The 19,055-nt window shown below is 43.5% G+C and overlaps 1 protein-coding gene across 1 annotated transcript in view; it reads left to right on the forward strand.

Annotated features, from left to right (window-relative positions):
- Positions 1 to 1,276: 1,276 nt before the first annotated feature.
- The window catches only part of LOC137326434 (papilin-like), a 222,803-nt gene continuing 205,024 nt past the window's right edge, over positions 1,277 to 19,055 (forward strand). Inside the window, exon 1 of the mRNA XM_067991522.1 lies at positions 1,277 to 1,419. Within this exon, the coding sequence (XP_067847623.1) occupies positions 1,360 to 1,419 (60 nt within the window). The 5' untranslated portion in view covers positions 1,277 to 1,359. The remainder of the gene's footprint in view (positions 1,420 to 19,055) is intronic.

Here is a 19,055-nt window from a genome sequence, read left to right on the forward strand (position 1 = left end):
ACTCAACACCCACAGAGTCTCTACACCCACAGAGACTCTACACCCACAGAGACTCTACACCCACAGAGACACTATACCCACAGAGACACTATACCCACAGAGACTCTACACCCACAGAGACTCTACACCCACAGAGACACTATACCCACAGAGACTCTACACCCACAGAGACTCTACACCCACAGAGACTCTACACCCACAGAGTCTCTACACCCACAGAGACACTATACCCACAGAGACTCTACACCCACAGAGACTCTACACCCACAGAGTCTCTACACCCACAGAGTCTCTACACCCACAGAGACTCTATGTCCCCACAGACACCCATATTCCTCATGTCCCTTTCCATCAAGCCCTTTCCCCCTTGCCCCGTTCCTCATTCCCTATAGTTATTTTTCCTTCCCGCTTTCCCATGCCTCTTCCCCTCGATCTTCACTCCACCGCACCGAATCCTGATCTGAAGTGATTTCCGCTGGGGGTGAACTGGACCCGAATCTTTTGTCCGTCCCTCCGCCACCGGCAGAGAGGAGCCTGGAAAAACAGGAGGGAGGGAGGGAGGGGAGTGAGGGGAGGGGAGTGAGCACTGGCTGAGCCCACAGGGAGGGGAGTGAGGGGAGGGGAGTGAGCACTGGCTGAGCCCACAGGGAGGGGAGTGAGGGGAGGGGAGTGTTCGAGACTGAACTCCGTCTGAGGACAGTGGGTTTGTTCATGGACTGAGACCGGGACCGGGGGCAGTGACTGGGTCCGTGCAGAGCTCCCTGCTCTCGGTGAGTGCACCGGGACCGGGAACAGGACCGGGATCAACACCGGGAACAGGACCGGGATCAACACCGGGAACAGGACCGGGATCAACACCGGGAACAGGACCGGGAACAACACCGGGAACAGGACCGGGATCAACACCGGGAACAGGACCGGGATCAACACCGGGACCGGGACCGGGAACAACACCAGGATCAACACCGGGACCGGGATCAACACCGGGAACAGGACCGGGATCAACACCGGGAACAGGACCGGGAACAGGACCGGGAACAGGACCGGGATCAACACCGGGAACAGGACCGGGAACAGGACCGGGAACAACACCAGGATCAACACCGGGACCGGGAACAGGATCGGGAACGGGACCGGGATCAACACCAACACCAGGACCGGGAACAACACCGGGATCAACACCGGGACCGGGAACAGGATCAACACCGGGACCGGGAACAGGAGCAGGAACAGGAACAGGACCGGGATCAACACCAACACCAGGACCGGGACTGAGACTGAGAGCGGGAGCGGGAGCGGGAGCAGTCTGTGCGGAGTCTGTGCGGAGTTTGTCCCGTTCACAGCCCGCACTGGGAGAATATGAAAGTTTTCCTGTCCCTGGTTGTTGTGCTGATGTTGCCATTAATCGCAGCCTCCTCTGTGAGTACTGAACATTTTATCTTTTTATTAAATGTGTGTGTTTCAATGAAAAAAACCTCTTGAGTTTGCTGCAAATCATTGCAATTAACTCCTCGACATTGCAGGTGAAGGGTTGGAGAGAGGGGGAGTTTGCAGGGCTCGCCTCCCTCTCCCTCTCCCTCTCCCCCTCCCTCTCCCTCTCCCTCTCCCCCTCCCTCTCACTGTCACAAACTGCAGTGGGGAATGGTGCGAGTGAATGAAAATATCCCAAATGGTTAAATGTGAACTACTGGAGGTTATGTTAGTTAAAGAGATTACTGCGTGTTGTGGGTCACAGGCCTGAGGTTGTCTGATAGTGATGCTAGTTATTGAGTAGAGTTAACGGTGGGAATAATCTACAAGTGGGTTCTGGGTCTCCCCCATATGAAGTATCACAAAAAGTGAGCAACTATTGCTCAGAGTGAGAGACCGTGCTCGAACCAGGGACACTGAACAACGAGCCTCCCCCTGCACACAACTCTTGTACACACTCAGGCTAGTGCAAGGTGTGAAAGATGAGCCAGTGGTTATCTTTGCACAAACACGCATTTTGCAGCTGTGTGGTTAGTGGCTGAACTTTTGTGATTTCAACTTCAAACCCACTTCGCCTTTTGGCAAAGTTTTGTTCCTATGTTTTTGATCGAGTAAATTAAAGGGACAGAAAGCAGAGAGTTGTGGTGACCGGCTGTTTTTCAGACTGGAGGGAAGTATACAGTGGTGTTCCCCAGGGGTCAGTATTAGGACCACTGCTCTTTCTGATGTCATTAATATATATCAGAAAGAGCAGTGGTCTATATTCCCTCTGATATATATATTAATATATATCAGAGGGAATAATTTCAAAGTTTGCAGATGACACAAAACTCGGAAATGCAGTAAACAATGTGAAGGATAGTAACAGACTTCAGGAGGATGTAGACAGACTGGTGAAATGGGCAGACACATGGCAGATGAAATTTAACACACAGAAGTGAGAAGTGATACATTTTGGTAGGAAGAATGAGGAGAGGCAATATAAACTAAATGGTACAATTTTAAAGGGGGTGCAGGAACAGAGAGACCTGGGGGTAAATCTACACAAATCTTTGAAGGTGTCAGGACAAGTTGAGAAAGCAGTTTTAAAAAAATTATGGGATCCTGGGCTTTATTAATAGAGGCACAGAGTACAAACCTTTCTAAAACGCTGGTTAGGCCTCAGCTGGAGTATTATGTTCAATTCTGGGCACCACACTTTAGGAAGGATGTGAAGGCCTTAGAGAGGGTGCAGAAAAGATTTACTAGAATGGTACCAGGGATGAGGGACTTCAGTTATGTGGAGAGACTGGTGAAGCTGGGGTTGTTCTCCTTAGAGCAGAGAAGGTTAAGGGGAGATTTAATCGAGGTGTTCAAAATCATGATGGATTTTCATAGAGTAAATAAGGAGAAACTGTTTCCAGTGGCAGGAAGAGTTGGAAACCAGAGGACACAGATTTAAGGTAATTGGCAAAAGAAGCAGAGGAGAGATGAGGAAACATTGTTTTACACAGCGAGTTGCAATGATCTGGAATGCACTGCCTGAGGGGTGATGGAAGCAGATTCAATAGTAACTTTTAAAAGGAATTGGATAAATACTTGAAAAGAAAGATTTGCAGGGCTGTGGGGAAAGAGCGGGAGAGTGGGGCTATGTTAGGGTGTTATAGTTGGAAGATTAGAAGGGACCAGCATCCCTCGGGAAAAGGTGAACATGAGCAGGTTTCCAAGGCAAAGGAAAGTTGGACTGCAAACAAGAGAGATTGCAGACACTGTCGAGGCCAGGGCTAAGTTCAGATGTGCACATCTTGAGGACAGTGGGAAAGGTCCTGTTGGGACCAGAGGTCTTATTGGAGGCTGGAGAATGAAGGAAGGAAGGAGTCTGGCAGGAATGAAACTTAATGTTGAACATAATAGCAGAAGATCCTTCACCAAAATCATTGAGATTAGAGTTTGGAGGAGAGAAGTTATCCAAAGTGGACAGCTTCTGCTTGAGCTGAGCTTCGAACGATACCAACAGAGTGGAATGGAGGATTCAGAGAACCTGAAGAGGCAGCTTTGGCAGTGGCCCAAATAGAGTGACCGTTGGAGGGCACAAAGATCTCAGTCATTGCTTCTTTTCAATAAAATTGCATTTGACAACGCAAAGGGTTGGTTTAAAGCTTACGAGCAGAAGTGACGTCGTTTCAGGATGCTTCCCATCTGTGAAGACACCAGGTGCCATTTTTGATGCGATCAACAGGCGTGATCGTCAGTACCAGACCCGAGCAAACGGACAAGCAAAGTCAGAAACCTTCTGTACAAAGTACGATAACATCAAATACATCACTGGCACAGGTGGAAGGGTCAAAGAGGGAAAGGGAAGGGAAAAAGTAGTAAATAACTTTTCCCATTGGCTGATTTTAGTGCCAAGCAAGTTTAGTTTGGAGTGTGATTTTGGTGTAAGTTCTCTTTCAGGAGGCTCATATCTTGCTGAGGAATCCAGCGTTGAGGATACCCATAGTGTGTATAAGGTCGAGGAGTTTAGATGAACGACTGGACTGATCAGATTCAGCTGATTGACAAGTTGTTGAAGGTTATTCAGGATGTCAGGGGACTCTGCTTATGTGCTCACCCCACCAATAGGAGAGAAGCAGATCCATCACCGGTGGTGAATGCTGAAGTTGCTGAGATTGATAATTCCAGCAGAGCAGAAGTTCGAGTCAATAATTTGGGTTTTGCTTGTGGTGACGGTTCTCCCACAGTGCTGTTAGGAAGGGAGTTCCAGGATTTTGACCCAGCGACAATGAAGGAACGGCGATATATTTCCAAGTCGGGATGGTGTGTGACTTGGAGGGGAACGTGCAGGTGGTGTTGTTCCCATATGCCTGCTGCCCTTGTCCTTCTAGGTGGGAGAGGTCGCGGGTTTGGGAGGTGCTGTTGAAGAAGCCTTGGCGAGTTGCTGCAGTGCATCCTGTGGATGGTACACACTGCAACCACTGTGCGCCGGTGATGAAGGGAGTGAATGTTTACGGTGATGGAAGGGGTGCCAATCAAGCGGGCTGTTTTGTCCTGGATGAGTGTTGTTGGAGCTGCACCCATCCAGACAAGTGGAGAGCATTCCATCACACTCCTGACTTGTGCCTTGTAGATGGTGGAAAGACTTTGGGGAGTCAGGAGGTGAGTCACTCACCGCAGAATACCCAGCCTCTGACCTGCTCTTGTATTTATGCAGCTGGTCCATTCTGGTCAATGGTGACAGTCGGGGCTCACTGTGACTGATGACCTTATTGTAAGTCAGTTGTAGCTTCTGTTGAGACCGCCCTGATGGAGTTATTTTCAGCCTGACTTGCTTCTCATGGTTCTACTAACTCTTGTGCTGCCTCTTAACCTTCTGGGAAAAGCCCCCCGAGAGGTGGAGTCTTTCTGTGCAGTATTACCGGAGGTTACAAAGTATTGTCCGTATTTACAAACTAGAACAATGCTGATGTAAGCTAAATACTCACTGGTAAGCCATTGAATATATTACACTCATAATCAGGATCTATACAACTGACTCGGAGCAGTGGTGATTCAGCCTGATCACCGATGGGATTTAATTTCTCCTGGCAGTGCGCTACTTAACATGGTTGGGTAAAATTCCTTTGTGTGCTATTTTAATGTGGTTGTTAATCCATTTAAAATAAATGACTGACTGTGGCTCAGTGGGTATCACTCTCGCCTCTGAGTCAGAAGGTCGTGGATTCAAGTCCCTCTCCAGAGACTTGAGCACAAAATCTAGGCTGACACTCCAGTGCAGTACTGAGGGAGTGCTGCACTGTCGGAGGTGCCGTCTTTCAGATGAGATGTTAAACCGAGGTCCTGTCTGCCCTCTCAGATGGATGTAGACGACCCCATGGCACTATTCAAAGAAGAGCTGGGGAGTTCTGGTATCATGGCCAATATTTATCCCACATCCAACGTCACTAAAACAGATTATCTGGTCATTTATCTCATTGCTGTTTGTGGGATCTTGCTGTGCGCAAATTGGCTGCAGTGTTTCCTACATTACAACAGTGACTACACTTTAGAAGTACTTCATTGGCTACAATGTGCTTGGGCTGACCTAAGGTCATGAAAGGCACAATATAAATGCAAGTCTTTCTTAAACTGGTTAACAACTGCATTATAATACAGGGATGGGCTAAAAATTGATAAAGAGGTACTAGAAAGGCTGGCTGTAATTAAAGCAGATAAGTCACCCGGTCCGGATGGGATGATCCTAGGTTGCTGAGGGAGGTAAGGGTGGAAATTGTGGAGGTACTGGCCATAATCTTCCAAACATCCTGAGATACGGGGGGTGGTACCAGAGGACTGGAGAATTGCAAATGTTACCCCCTTGTTCAAAAAAGGGTGTAAGGATAAACCCAGCAACTAAAGGCCAGTCAGTTTAACCTCAGTGGTGGGGAAACTTTTAGAAACGATAATCTGCGACAGAATTAACAGTCACTTGGACGAGTGTGGATTGATTAGGGAAAGCCAGCACGGATTTCTAAAAAGGCAAATCGTGTTTAACTAACCCGATAGAGTTTTTTGATGAGGTAACAGAGAGGGTAGATGAGGGTAATGCAGTTGATGTGGTGTATATGGATTTTCAAAAGGCGTTAGATAAAGTGCTGCATGGTAGGTTTATCATCAAGATTGCGGCCCATGGAATAAAGGGGGCAGTAACAACATGGATACAGAATTGGATAAGGGACAGGAAACAGAGAGTAGTGGTGAACGGTTGTTTTTCAGACTGGAGGGAGGTGTACAGTGGTGTTCCCCAGGGTCGGTGCTGGGACCACTGCTTTTCTTGATATTATTAATAACTTGCACTTGGGTGTACAGGGCATAATTTCCAAATTTGCAGATGACACAAAACTTGGAATGGTAGTAAACAGTGAGGAGGATAGTGATAGACTTCAAGAGGATATAGACAGGCTGGTGGAATGGGCAGACACACGGCAGGTGAAATTTAACGCAGAAAAATGCGAAGTGATACATTTCGGTAGGAAGAACGAGGAGAAGCAATATAAACTAGAGGGCACAACTCTAAAAGGGGTACAGGATCTGAGGGTACATGTGCACAAATCGTTGAAGTTGGCAGGGCAGGTTGAGAAAGCGGTTAAGAAAGCATACGGGATCCTGGGCTTTATAAATAGTGGCATAGAGTGCAGAAGTTATGATGAACTTTTAGAAAACACTGGTTCGGCCACAACTGGAGTATTGTGTCCAGTTCTGGGCACCGCACTTTAGGAAAAATGTGAAGGCCTTAGAGAGAGTGCAGAAGAGATTTACTAGAATGATTCCCGGGATGGGGGACTTTAGTTACATGGATAGACTGGAGAAGCTGGGGTTGTTCTCCTTGGAACAGAGACGGTTGCGAGGAGATTTGATAGACGTATTCAAAATCATGAAGGGTCTAGACAGAGTGGATAGAGAGAAACTGCTCCCATTGGCGGAAGGGTCAAGAACCAGAGGATTGGCAAAAGAACCAAAGGTGACATGAGGAAAAACTTTTTTACACAGCGAGTGGTTAGGATCTGGAATGCACTGCCCGAGGGGGTGGTGGAGGCAGATTCAATCATGGCCTTCAAAAGGGAACTGGATAAATACTTGAAAGGAAAAAAAAGTGGCAGGGCCAAGGGGAAAGGGCGGGGGAGTGGGACTAGCTGGATTGCTCTTGCATAGAGCCGGCACGGACTCAATGGGCCGAATGGCCTCCTTCCATGCTGTAACCTTTCTAACATTCTATGATTCTTTGATTCTACAACACAGAGATATTTTAAGTGAATAGTTAACCAGTTGCCATCTGAGGAAATCAAACCTTTTACTAGTTTACCAATTAGCATCTGCCAATTCTGATGTCTTTTTGTTTTAAAAACCGCTCAGATCTGCTAATTCCTTGTGAAGTTATGATACTTCACAGCTTACTATTTTTGACAAGTTTCGAGAGAAATAAAATCAGCCTTAATTTGTAACAGAAAACTTCTAATTGAGTATGAAATCTGGACTTTACTTATGACCTTTAATATCCAGTTCAGGCTGTATGCTGTACAATGTTCACATTCAAATCAAAAATGCATTTTCTAGCGAACACACTTCAGTCACAAACTATCTCAATTTTGTTTTGGTGAGTGTGAATACTTGATTAGTTTAGCTTCACCTCCCCCTTCCCCTTTAAGATAGAATCATACACGTCTCTCTGGTTGACAGACAATCAGATCTCCCTCACGAAGGTGTTTGACCATCGAATCAGGGATTCTCACCTGGGCTGTGTGGATGGAGCTTCCGCTCTCTGTGGCAGTTGACAGCTGAGTTTTGAGAGCTGTTTTCATCCAGACGTCACTGATAAGTTGATTTTGGGTGGGTCTTCCAAGATATTTTTAATAGTTGTCTTGGTTCCAAACACGCTCTGTACATTCCATTCCTCAGTGAAGGCATCAAATGTCTAAAGGGCTTTCGTGAACTGTATTGTTGCAGTAATCAAGGAAATAATAATGCACAGCAAGAAATAATGTGTAAATCCACCGGCTAGTTTCAGTTATACAGTACTTTCTGTTTTTCAGACAACATACCAGTTGCTGGGAAACGATACCTGGGGCTGTAATAATGGAAGTCTCAGGGTTTTGTTGCATTAACTGTATGACTGGCAGAGGCTCAATACATTCTGTTGGAAGTTCCGACCTTTCAGATGAGACGTTAAACCGAGGCCCCGTCTGCCCTCTCAGGTGGATGTAAAAGACACTATTGGAAGAGCAGGGGAGTTCTCTCCGGTGTCCTTTATCCCTCAGCCAACTAAAACAGATCGTTATCACATTGCTCTTTGTGGGATCTTGCTGTGCACAAATTGGCTGCTGCATTTCCTACGTTACAACAGTGGCTCAAAAAGCACTTCATTGGCTGTAAAGCACTTTGGGACGTCGTGAGGTTGTGAAAGGCACTATATAAATGCAAGTCTTTCAAGTCTGTCTTTCTCTCTCTCTCCTTTTTCAGTACTGTGGTGGACTGATGGTTATGAGGGGCAACAATTGGAGAAATGCTTTGGGTTAATGACTATGTCTTTGCTGAGACTCCGTTCCCTTGTATTGTCGGGTTCAGTGGTTTCCCTCCGATGCGATGATTGTTGGATCTTTTAGCTTAAACAAATCAACTGAGGGAGAAAGACCCCTGGCCTGGTCCAATTACTGTCGGATCAGGTTGCTGTGTTTTGGTGGTTCTAGTCTCACTCAAATGGCTGCCATGTTTTGTTTTCCCATTCACCTCTTCTTTCCCACTGTCCTGAAGTGATGCCTCTTACTGGAGTACCGTTGGACAGGCTCTCACCACCTTTGGTCCTTTGTCCAATGTCAACTCTTCATGTGGGACTTCCAGTGAGGGTCAGAACGTGAGGGGCTGATTGCAACCCTGCTCTCACCTGACACCCAGACTTTCCAGCAAGGGTCATTATGTGCGGAGTGGGAACTCTGGATGTAGCCCCATCCTGAGCCCAAAGGTGCCAAGGCCCCAATGATATCACTTAACTCATGTAATAGTCACAACTTGGAATCTTGTGACCTCCTAACCCAGTGACACTGAGATCATTGGTCACAGCACAACAACAACAACGTGCATTTATATAGCGCCTTTAACGTAGTAAAACATCCCAAAGTGCTTCACAGGAGCGATTATCAAACAAAATTTGACACCGAGCCACATAAGGAAATATCAGGACAGGTGACCAAAAGCTTGGTCAAAGAGGTAGGTTTTAAGGAGCATCTTAAAGGAGGAGAGAGAGGTGGAGAGGTTTAGGGAGGGAATTCCAGAGCTTAGGGCCTAGGCAGCCAAAGGCAAGGCCGGGAGCCAATGTAGATCAAGGAGCACAGACCAGGAATCTAACCTGGGTTCTTTCCGTATGACTCAATATAATACCATTTTCCACAGGCCCATTGAGGAGCTATCAAACGTAGATTTTACCCAACTTTATTTACAGCTAAGCCAGACAAGGCTCATTAATTATAGCTTTTTAATCTGCCGGCTCTCACACATGAAGAATAGGGTTGTGATTGAGGAGCTGGGGGTGCTTGTTGCTCATGGATACATATCCCAGAAAGGAGTCAATGAGTTCAGGGGAGGAGGAGCGAATGAGCTTATTGTTTGAGCAGTAAAAGCCAACCTGACCGTTGCTTTTATTGTTGTACTGTACAATACTCCACCTATCCAATAGCTCTTTTGTATCACGCTGACCTATCATATACTGAGCTGGGTTGGGGGTGTATAATTGGAGAAGGGAGATGCAGTAATCGCTGCGTTTATTGTGGCCAACCAGCAGTGAGATTGAAATGAGGGATGGATGAGTAGGACGTGGTGATTAATACGATTAGAGAAACCAGCTGGAGTGCCAGGAATTCTGGCTCTAAACACAGAGTCTCCGTTTTACAGATGTTATTATGGGGCCGATGCCCACAGATGACACACACAGTGATACGAGGACCGGTGGAGGACTCACAATACAGTTGCTGAGCTCAAGTTAGAGTGTGGCCAATCCTCGATCTCCCTCACTTCCTTGTAATGGTTTAGCTTTTTAAGGCTCAGCTAAAGGCCATTACATCACCTCCCTTCCATGACTGTTACTCCTGGTTTGTATCTCCATCTCCAACCTCCTTTTCCTCTCCAAAGTCTTTGAACGTTTTGTCGCCTCCCAAATCCGTGTCCATCTTTCCCGCATCTCCATGTTTGAATCCCTCCAATCAGATTTCCACCCCTGCCATAGTACTGAAACGGCCCTTATCAAAGTCACAAATGACATCCTGTGTGACTGTGACTGTGGTGAACTATCCCTCCTCATCCTTCTCGACCTGTCTGCAGCCTTTGACACTGTTGACCACACCATCCTCCTCCAATGCCGCTCCTCTGTCGTCCAGTTGGGCAGGACTATGTTCGCCTGGTTCCCTTTGTATCCAGTCGTAGCCAGAGGATCTCCTGTAATGGCTTCTCTTCCCACTCCCGCACCATTACCTCTGGAGTCCCCCAAGGATCTATCCTTGATCCCCTCCTATTTCTCATCTACATGCTGCCCATCGGTGACATCATCCGAAAACACATCAGGTTCCACATGTACACTGACGACACCCAGCTCTACCTCACCACCACCTCTCTCAACCCCTCCACTCCCTCTGATTTGTAACGCTGCTTGTCTGACATCCAATGCTGGATGAGCAGAAATTCCCTCCAACTAAACACTGGGAAGACCGAAGCCACTATCTTTGATCCCTGCCACAAACTCCGTTCCCTACCCACCGACTCCGTCCCTCTCCCTGGCCACTGACTGAGATTGAACCCGACCGTTCGTAACCTCGGCCTCCTATTTGACCCTGAGATGAGCTTCTGACCCCATATCCGCTCCATCACCAAGACCGCCTACTTCCACCTCCGTAACATCGCCCGTCTCCGCCCCTGCCTCAGCTCATCTGCTGTTGAAACCCTCATCCATTCCTCTAGACACGACGAGTAAAAAAAGATTCACAAGGATGATACCAGAACTGAGAGGTTATATCTATCAGGAAAGTTTGAACAGGCTGGGGCTCTTTTCTCTAGAAAAGAGAAGGCTGAAGGGTGACCTGATAGAGGTCTTTAAAATTATGAAAGGGTTTAATAGGATAGACGTAGAGAAAATGTTTCCACTTGTGGGGGAGACCAGAACTAGGGACCATAAATATAAGATAGTCATTAATAAATCCAATAGGGGATTCAGGAGAAACTTCTTTACCCAGAGAGTGGTGAGAATGTGGAACTCACTACCATATGGAGTGGTTGAGGTGAATAGTATAGATACATTTAAGATGCCGCTAGATAAACAAATGAGGGAGAAAAGAATAGAGAATATAGGTTTGATGAATTAGGGAGGAAGGAGGCTCGTGTGAAGCATAAACACTGGCACAGATCTGTTGGGCCGAATGGCCCGTTCCTGTGCTGCACATTCTATGTAATATTCCAATGCTCTCCTGGCCAGCCTCCAACCTTCCACTCTCCATAAACTTGAGGTCATCGAAAACTCTGCTGCCTGTATCCGAACTTGCACCAAGTCCCCTTCACCCATTATCCCTTTGCTCACTGACCTACATTGGCTCCCAGTTCAGCAATGCCTTGATTTTAAAATTCTCATCCTTGTGTTCAAATCCCTCGTGGCCTCGCCCCTCCCTATCTCTGTAACCTCTTCCAGTCCTACAACCCTTTGAGATCTCTGCGCTCCTCTATTTCTGGCCTCTTGCACATCCCCGATTTTCATCGGTCCCCAATTGGCGGCCGTGCCTTCAGCTGCCTGGGCCCTAAGCTCTGGAATTCCCTCCCTAAACCTCTCCGCCTCTCTCTCATCCTTTAAGATGCTCCTTAAAACCTACTTCTTTGACCAAGATTTTGGTCGCCTGTCCTAATATCTCCTTATGTGGCTCGGTGTCAAATTTTGTTTGATAATCGCTCCCCTGAAGCTTCTTGGGAAGTTTTACAAAGTTAAAGGTGCTATATAAATGCAAGTTGGTGTTAGCTCAACGTACCAAAGATTCACTTTTTCTGCAGCGTTTCCTACATTACAACAATGACTACACTTCAACAATATTTCATTGGCTTTTAAGCACACTGGGACGTCCTGAGGTCATGAAAGGTGCTGCATAAATCCGACTCTTTCATAAAACCCTCCCACTGTATAGGACTAACTCTTTAACTAACACTATAGACCGGTATAAAGATGGTTCGGGCCCTGAAAGGAGTGGTCACGTCACGGCCTGTCAGACTGTTAATCTGCCTGCGAATCCTTACACTACTTCACACTGTTGTCCACGGAAAGAGCATCAGGATATGAAAACAACAAACACCCTCATACATCAATAACGTGGGAGACACGGGGAGGATGGGCAGCGATTGCAAACTTCAAATTTGCTCGGTGAACAGAGCAGAGATGGGCAGAGATTGTACAAAGCTCTGAATTTATCCTACCCGATGCTGGAAACTGATTGTGAACCTGAATGTCTCCGTGTTGTTTCATGCAGAAGCAATAGGAAAAAAACAAAAGCAGAGTTCTTACTTAAAATTAAATCATTCAGCCTCGAATATTCAACTTAAGCGCGCAAAAGCAAATCTGATTCAAAACCAGACAAGTGACAAGTCATGGGACTGCAAACCAGCAACCACGAGACCAAAAACAGGGAAACAATTCAACAAAACAACCTCATTCTGCACATTACACGATGAAATACAGCGTGGCATTGGTCACAGGGCATGGACGACAGTCTCATAAATTATGATTTCACTCTCACTCTCTATCAGATTACCGTCCTATAATCACTCACACTCTCTATTAGATTACCGTCCTATAATCACTCTCTCTCTCTATGAGATTACCGTCCGATAATCACTCTCTCTCTCTATTAGATTACCATCCTATAATCACTCTCACTCTCTATTAGATTACCGTCCTATAATCACTCACTCTCGATTAGATTACCGTCCGATAATCACTCTCACTCTCTATTAGATTACCATCCTATAATCACTCTCACTCTCTATTAGATTACCATCCTATAATCACCCACACTCTCTATTAGATTACCATCCAAAAATCACTCTCATTCTCTATTAGATGACCATCCTATAATCACTCTCACTCTCTATTAGATTACCATCCTATAATCACTCTCACTCTCTATTAGATTACCATCCTATAATCACTCTCACTCTCTATTAGATTACCGTCCTATAATCACTCTCTCTATTAGATTACCGTCCTATGATCACTCCCACTCTCTGTTAGATTACCGTCCGATAATCACTCTCTCTCTCTATTAGATTACCGTCCTATAATCACTCTCTCTCTCTATCAGATTACCGTCCTATAATCAATCTCTATTAGATTACCGTCCTATAATCACTCTCTCTCTCTATTAGATTACCGTCCTATAATCACTCACTCTCTCTATTAGATTACCGTCCTATAATCACTCTCACTCTCTATTAGATTACCGTCCCACAATCACTCTCACTCTCTATGAGATTACCATCCTATAATCACTCTCACTCTCTATTAGATTACCGTCCTATAATCACTCTCTCGCTATTCGATTACCGTCCTATAATCACTCTCACTCTCTATTAGATTACCGTCCTATAATCACTCTCTCTCTCTATTAGATTACCATCCTATAATCACTCTCACTCTCTATTAGATTACCATCCTATAATCACTCTCTCTCTCTATTAGATTACCATCCTATAATCACTCTCACTCTCTATTAGATTACCATCCTATAATCACTCTCTCTCTCTATTAGATTACCGTCCTATAATCACTCTCTCTCTCGATTAGATTACCGTCCTATAATCAATCTCTATTAGATTACCGTCCTATAATCACTCTCTCTCTCTATTAGATTACCATCCTATAATCACTCTCTCTCTCTATTAGATTACCGTCCTATAATCACTCTCACTCTCTATTAGATTACCGTCCTATAATCACTCTCTCTCTCTATTAGATTACCGTCCTATAATCACTCTCACTCTCTATTAGATTACCATCCTATAATCACTCTCTCTCTCTATTAGATTACCATCCTATAATCACTCTCTCTCTCTATTAGATTACCGTCCTATAATCACCCACACTCTCTATTAGATTACCGTCCTATAATCACTCTCACTCTCTATTAGATTACCGTCCTATAATCACTCTCACTCTCTATTAAATTACCGTCCTATAATCACTCTCTCTCTCTATTAGATTACCGTCCTATAATCACTCTCACTCTCTATTAGATTACCGTCCTATAATCACTCTCACTCTCTATTAGATTACCGTCCTATAATCACTCTCACTCTCTATTAGATTACCGTCCTATAATCACTCCCTCTCTCTATTAGATTACCATCCTATAATCACTCTCACTCTCTATTAGATTACCGTCCTATAATCACTCTCTCGCTATTCGATTACCGTCCTATAATCACTCTCACTCTCTATTAGATTACCGTCCTATAATCACTCTCTCTCTCTATTAGATTACCGTCCTATAATCACTCTCTCTCTCTATTAGATTACCATCCTATAATCACTCTCTCTCTCTATTAGATTACCGTCCTATAATCACTCTCTCTCTCTCGATTAGATTACCGTCCTATAATCACTCTCTATCAGATTACTGTCCTATAATCACTCTCTCTCTCTATTAGATTACCGTCCTATAATCACTCTCACTCTCTATTAGATTACCGTCCTATAATCACTCTCTCTCTCGATTAGATTACCGTCCTATAATCACTCTCTCTCTCTATTAGATTACCGTCCTATAATCACCCACACTCTCTATCAGATTACCGTCCTATAATCACTCTCACTCTCTATTAGATTACCGTCCTATAATCACTCTCTCTCTCTATGAGATTACCATCCTATAATCACTCTCACTCTCTATTAGATTACCATCCTATAATCACTCTCTCTCTCTATTAGATTACCGTCCTATAATCACTCTCACTCTCTATTGGATTACCATCCTATAATCACTCTCTCTCTCTATTAGATTACCGTCCTATAATCACTCTCACTCTCTATTAGATTACCGTCCTATAATCACTCTCACTCTCTATTAGATTACCATCCTATAATCACTCTCTCTCTCTATTAGATTACCGTCCTATAATCACCCACACTCTCTATTAGATTACCGTCCTATAATCACTCTCACTCTCTATTAGATTACCGTCCTATAATCACTCTCACTCTCTATTAGATTACCATCCTATAATCACTCTCTCTCTCTATTAGATTACCGTCCTATAATCACCCACACTCTCTATTAGATTACCGTCCTATAATCACTCTCACTCTCTATTAGATTACCGTCCTATAATCACTCTCACTCTCTATTAGATTACCGTCCTATAATCACTCTCACTCTCTATTAGATTACCATGCTATAATCACACTCTCTCTCTATTAGATTACCGTCCTATAATCACTCTCACTCTCTATTAGATTACCGTCCTATAATCACTCTCTCTCTCTATTAGATTACCATCCTATAATCACTCTCTCTCTCTATTAGATTACCGTCCTATAATCACTCTCACTCTCTATTAGATTACCATCCTATAATCACTCTCTCTCTCTATTAGATTACCGTCCTATAATCACTCTCACTCTCTATTAGATTACCGTCCTATAATCACTCTCACTCTCTATTAGATTACCATCCTATAATCACTCTCTCTCTCTATTAGATTACCGTCCTATAATCACTCTCTCTCTCTATTAGATTACCGTCCTATAATCACTCTCACTCTCTATTAGATTACCGTCCTATAATCACTCTCTCGCTATTCGATTACCGTCCTATAATCACTCTCACTCTCTATTAGATTACCGTCCTATAATCACTCTCTCTCTCTATTAGATTACCATCCTATAATCACTCTCACTCTCTATTAGATTACCATCCTATAATCACTCTCTCTCTCTGTTAGATTACCGTCCTACAATCACTCTCACTCTCTATTAGATTACCATCCGAAAATCACTCTCTCTCTCTATTAGATTACCGTCCTATAATCACTCTCACTCTCTATTAGATTACCATCCTATAATCACACTCTCTCTCTATTAGATTACCGTCCTATAATCACTCTCACTCTCTATTAGATTACCGTCCTATAATCACTCTCTCTCTCTATTAGATTACCATCCTATAATCACTCTCTCTCTCTATTAGATTACCGTCCTATAATCACTCTCACTCTCTATTAGATTACCATCCTATAATCACTCTCTCTCTCTATTAGATTACCGTCCTATAATCACTCTCACTCTCTATTAGATTACCGTCCTATAATCACTCTCTCTCTCTATTAGATTACCATCCTATAATCACCCTCTCTCTCTATTAGATTACCCTCCTATAATCACTCTCACTCTCTATTAGATTACCGTCCTATAATCACTCTCACTCTCTATTAGATTACCGTCCTATAATCACTCTCTCTCTCTATTAGATTACCATCCTATAATCACCCTCTCTCTCTATTAGATTACCCTCCTATAATCACTCTCACTCTCTATTAGATTACCGTCCTATAATCACTCTCACTCTCTATTAGATTACCATCCTATAATCACTCTCTCTCTCTGTTAGATTACCGTCCTACAATCACTCTCACTCTCTATTAGATTACCATCCGAAAATCACTCTCTCTCTCTATTAGATTACCGTCCTATAATCACTCTCACTCTCTATTAGATTACCATCCTATAATCACACTCTCTCTCTATTAGATTACCGTCCTATAATCACTCTCACTCTCTATTAGATTACCGTCCTATAATCACTCTCTCTCTCTATTAGATTACCATCCTATAATCACTCTCTCTCTCTATTAGATTACCGTCCTATAATCACTCTCACTCTCTATTAGATTACCATCCTATAATCACTCTCTCTCTCTATTAGATTACCGTCCTATAATCACTCTCACTCTCTATTAGATTACCGTCCTATAATCACTCTCTCTCTCTATTAGATTACCATCCTATAATCACTCTCTCTCTCTATTAGATTACCGTCCTATAATCACTCTCACTCTCTATTAGATTACCATCCTATAATCACTCTCACTCTCTATTAGATTACCATCCTATAATCACTCTCACTCTCTATTAGATTACCATCCTATAATCACTCTCACTCTCTATTAGATTACCATCCTATAATCACTCTCTCTCTCTATTAGATTACCATACTATAATCACTCTCTCTCTCTATTAGATTACCATCCTATAATCACTCTCTCTCTCCATGAGATTACCGTCCTATAATCACTCTCTCTCTATTAGATTACCGTCCTATAATCACTCTCTCTCTCTCGATTAGATTACCGTCCTATAATCACTCTCACTCTCTATCAGATTACTGTCCTATAATCACTCTCTCTCTCTATTAGATTACCGTCCTATAATCACTCTCACTCTCTATTAGATTACCGTCCTATAATCACTCTCTCTCTATTAGATTACCGTCCTATAATCACTCTCTCTCTCTATTAGATTAACGTCCTATAATCACCCACACTCTCTATCAGATTACCGTCCTATAATCACTCTCTCTATTAGATTACCATCCTATAATCACTCTCACTCTCTATTAGATTACCATCCTATAATCACTCTCTCTCTCTATTAGATTACCATCCTATAATCACTCTCACTCTCTATTAGATTACCATCCTATAATCACTCTCTCTCTCTATTAGATTACCGTCCTATAATCACTCTCACTCTCTATTAGATTACCATCCTATAATCACTCTCTCTCTCTATTAGATTACCGTCCTATAATCACTCTCACTCTCTATTAGATGACCGTCCTATAATCACTCTCACTCTCTATTAGATTACCATCCTATAATCACTCTCTCTCTCTATTAGATTACCGTCCTATAATCACTCTCACTCTCTATTAGATTACCATCCTATAATCACTCTCACTCTCTATTAGATTACCATCCTATAATCACTCTCTCTCTCTATTAGATTACCATCCTATAATCACTCTCTCTCTCTATTAGATTACCATCCTATAATCACTCTCTCTCTCTATTAGATTACCGTCCTATAATCACTCTCTCTCTCTATTAGATTACCATCCTATAATCACTCTCTCTCTCTATTAGATTACCGTCCTATAATCACTCTCTCTCTCGATTAGATTACCGTCCTATAATCACCCACACTCTCTATTAGATTACCGTCCTATAATCACTCTCTCTCTCTATTAGATTACCGTCCTATAATCACTCTCTCTCTCTATTAGATTACCGTCCTATAATCACTCTCACTCTCTATTAGATTACTGTCCTATAATCACTCTCTCTCTATTAGATGACCGTCCTATAATCACTCTCTCTCTCTATTAGATTACCGTCCTATAATCACTCTCTCTCTCTATTAGATTACCGTCCTATAATCACTCTCTCTCTCTATTAGATTACCATCCTATAATCACTCTCACTCTCTATTAGATTACCATCCTATAATCACTCTCTCTCTCTATTAGATTACCGTCCTATAATCACCCACACTCTCTATTAGATTACCGTCCTATAATCACTCTCACTCTCTATTAGATTACCGTCCTATAATCACTCTCACTCTCTATTAGATTACCATCCTATAATCACTCTCTCTCTCTATTAGATTACCGTCCTATAATCACCCACACTCTCTATTAGATTACCGTCCTATAATCACTCTCACTCTCTATTAGATTACCGTCCTATAATCACTCTCACTCTCTATTAGATTACCGTCCTATAATCACTCTCACTCTCTATTAGATTACCATCCTATAATCACACTCTCTCTCTATTAGATTACCGTCCTATAATCACTCTCACTCTCTATTAGATTACCGTCCTATAATCACTCTCTCTCTCTATTAGATTACCATCCTATAATCACTCTCTCTCTCTATTAGATTACCGTCCTATAATCACTCTCACTCTCTATTAGATTACCATCCTATAATCACTCTCTCTCTCTATTAGATTACCGTCCTATAATCACTCTCACTCTCTATTAGATTACCGTC

This window comes from Heptranchias perlo, chromosome 10 (genome assembly GCF_035084215.1).
Source record: "Heptranchias perlo isolate sHepPer1 chromosome 10, sHepPer1.hap1, whole genome shotgun sequence".
Classification (NCBI taxonomy): Eukaryota; Metazoa; Chordata; class Chondrichthyes; order Hexanchiformes; family Hexanchidae; genus Heptranchias; species Heptranchias perlo.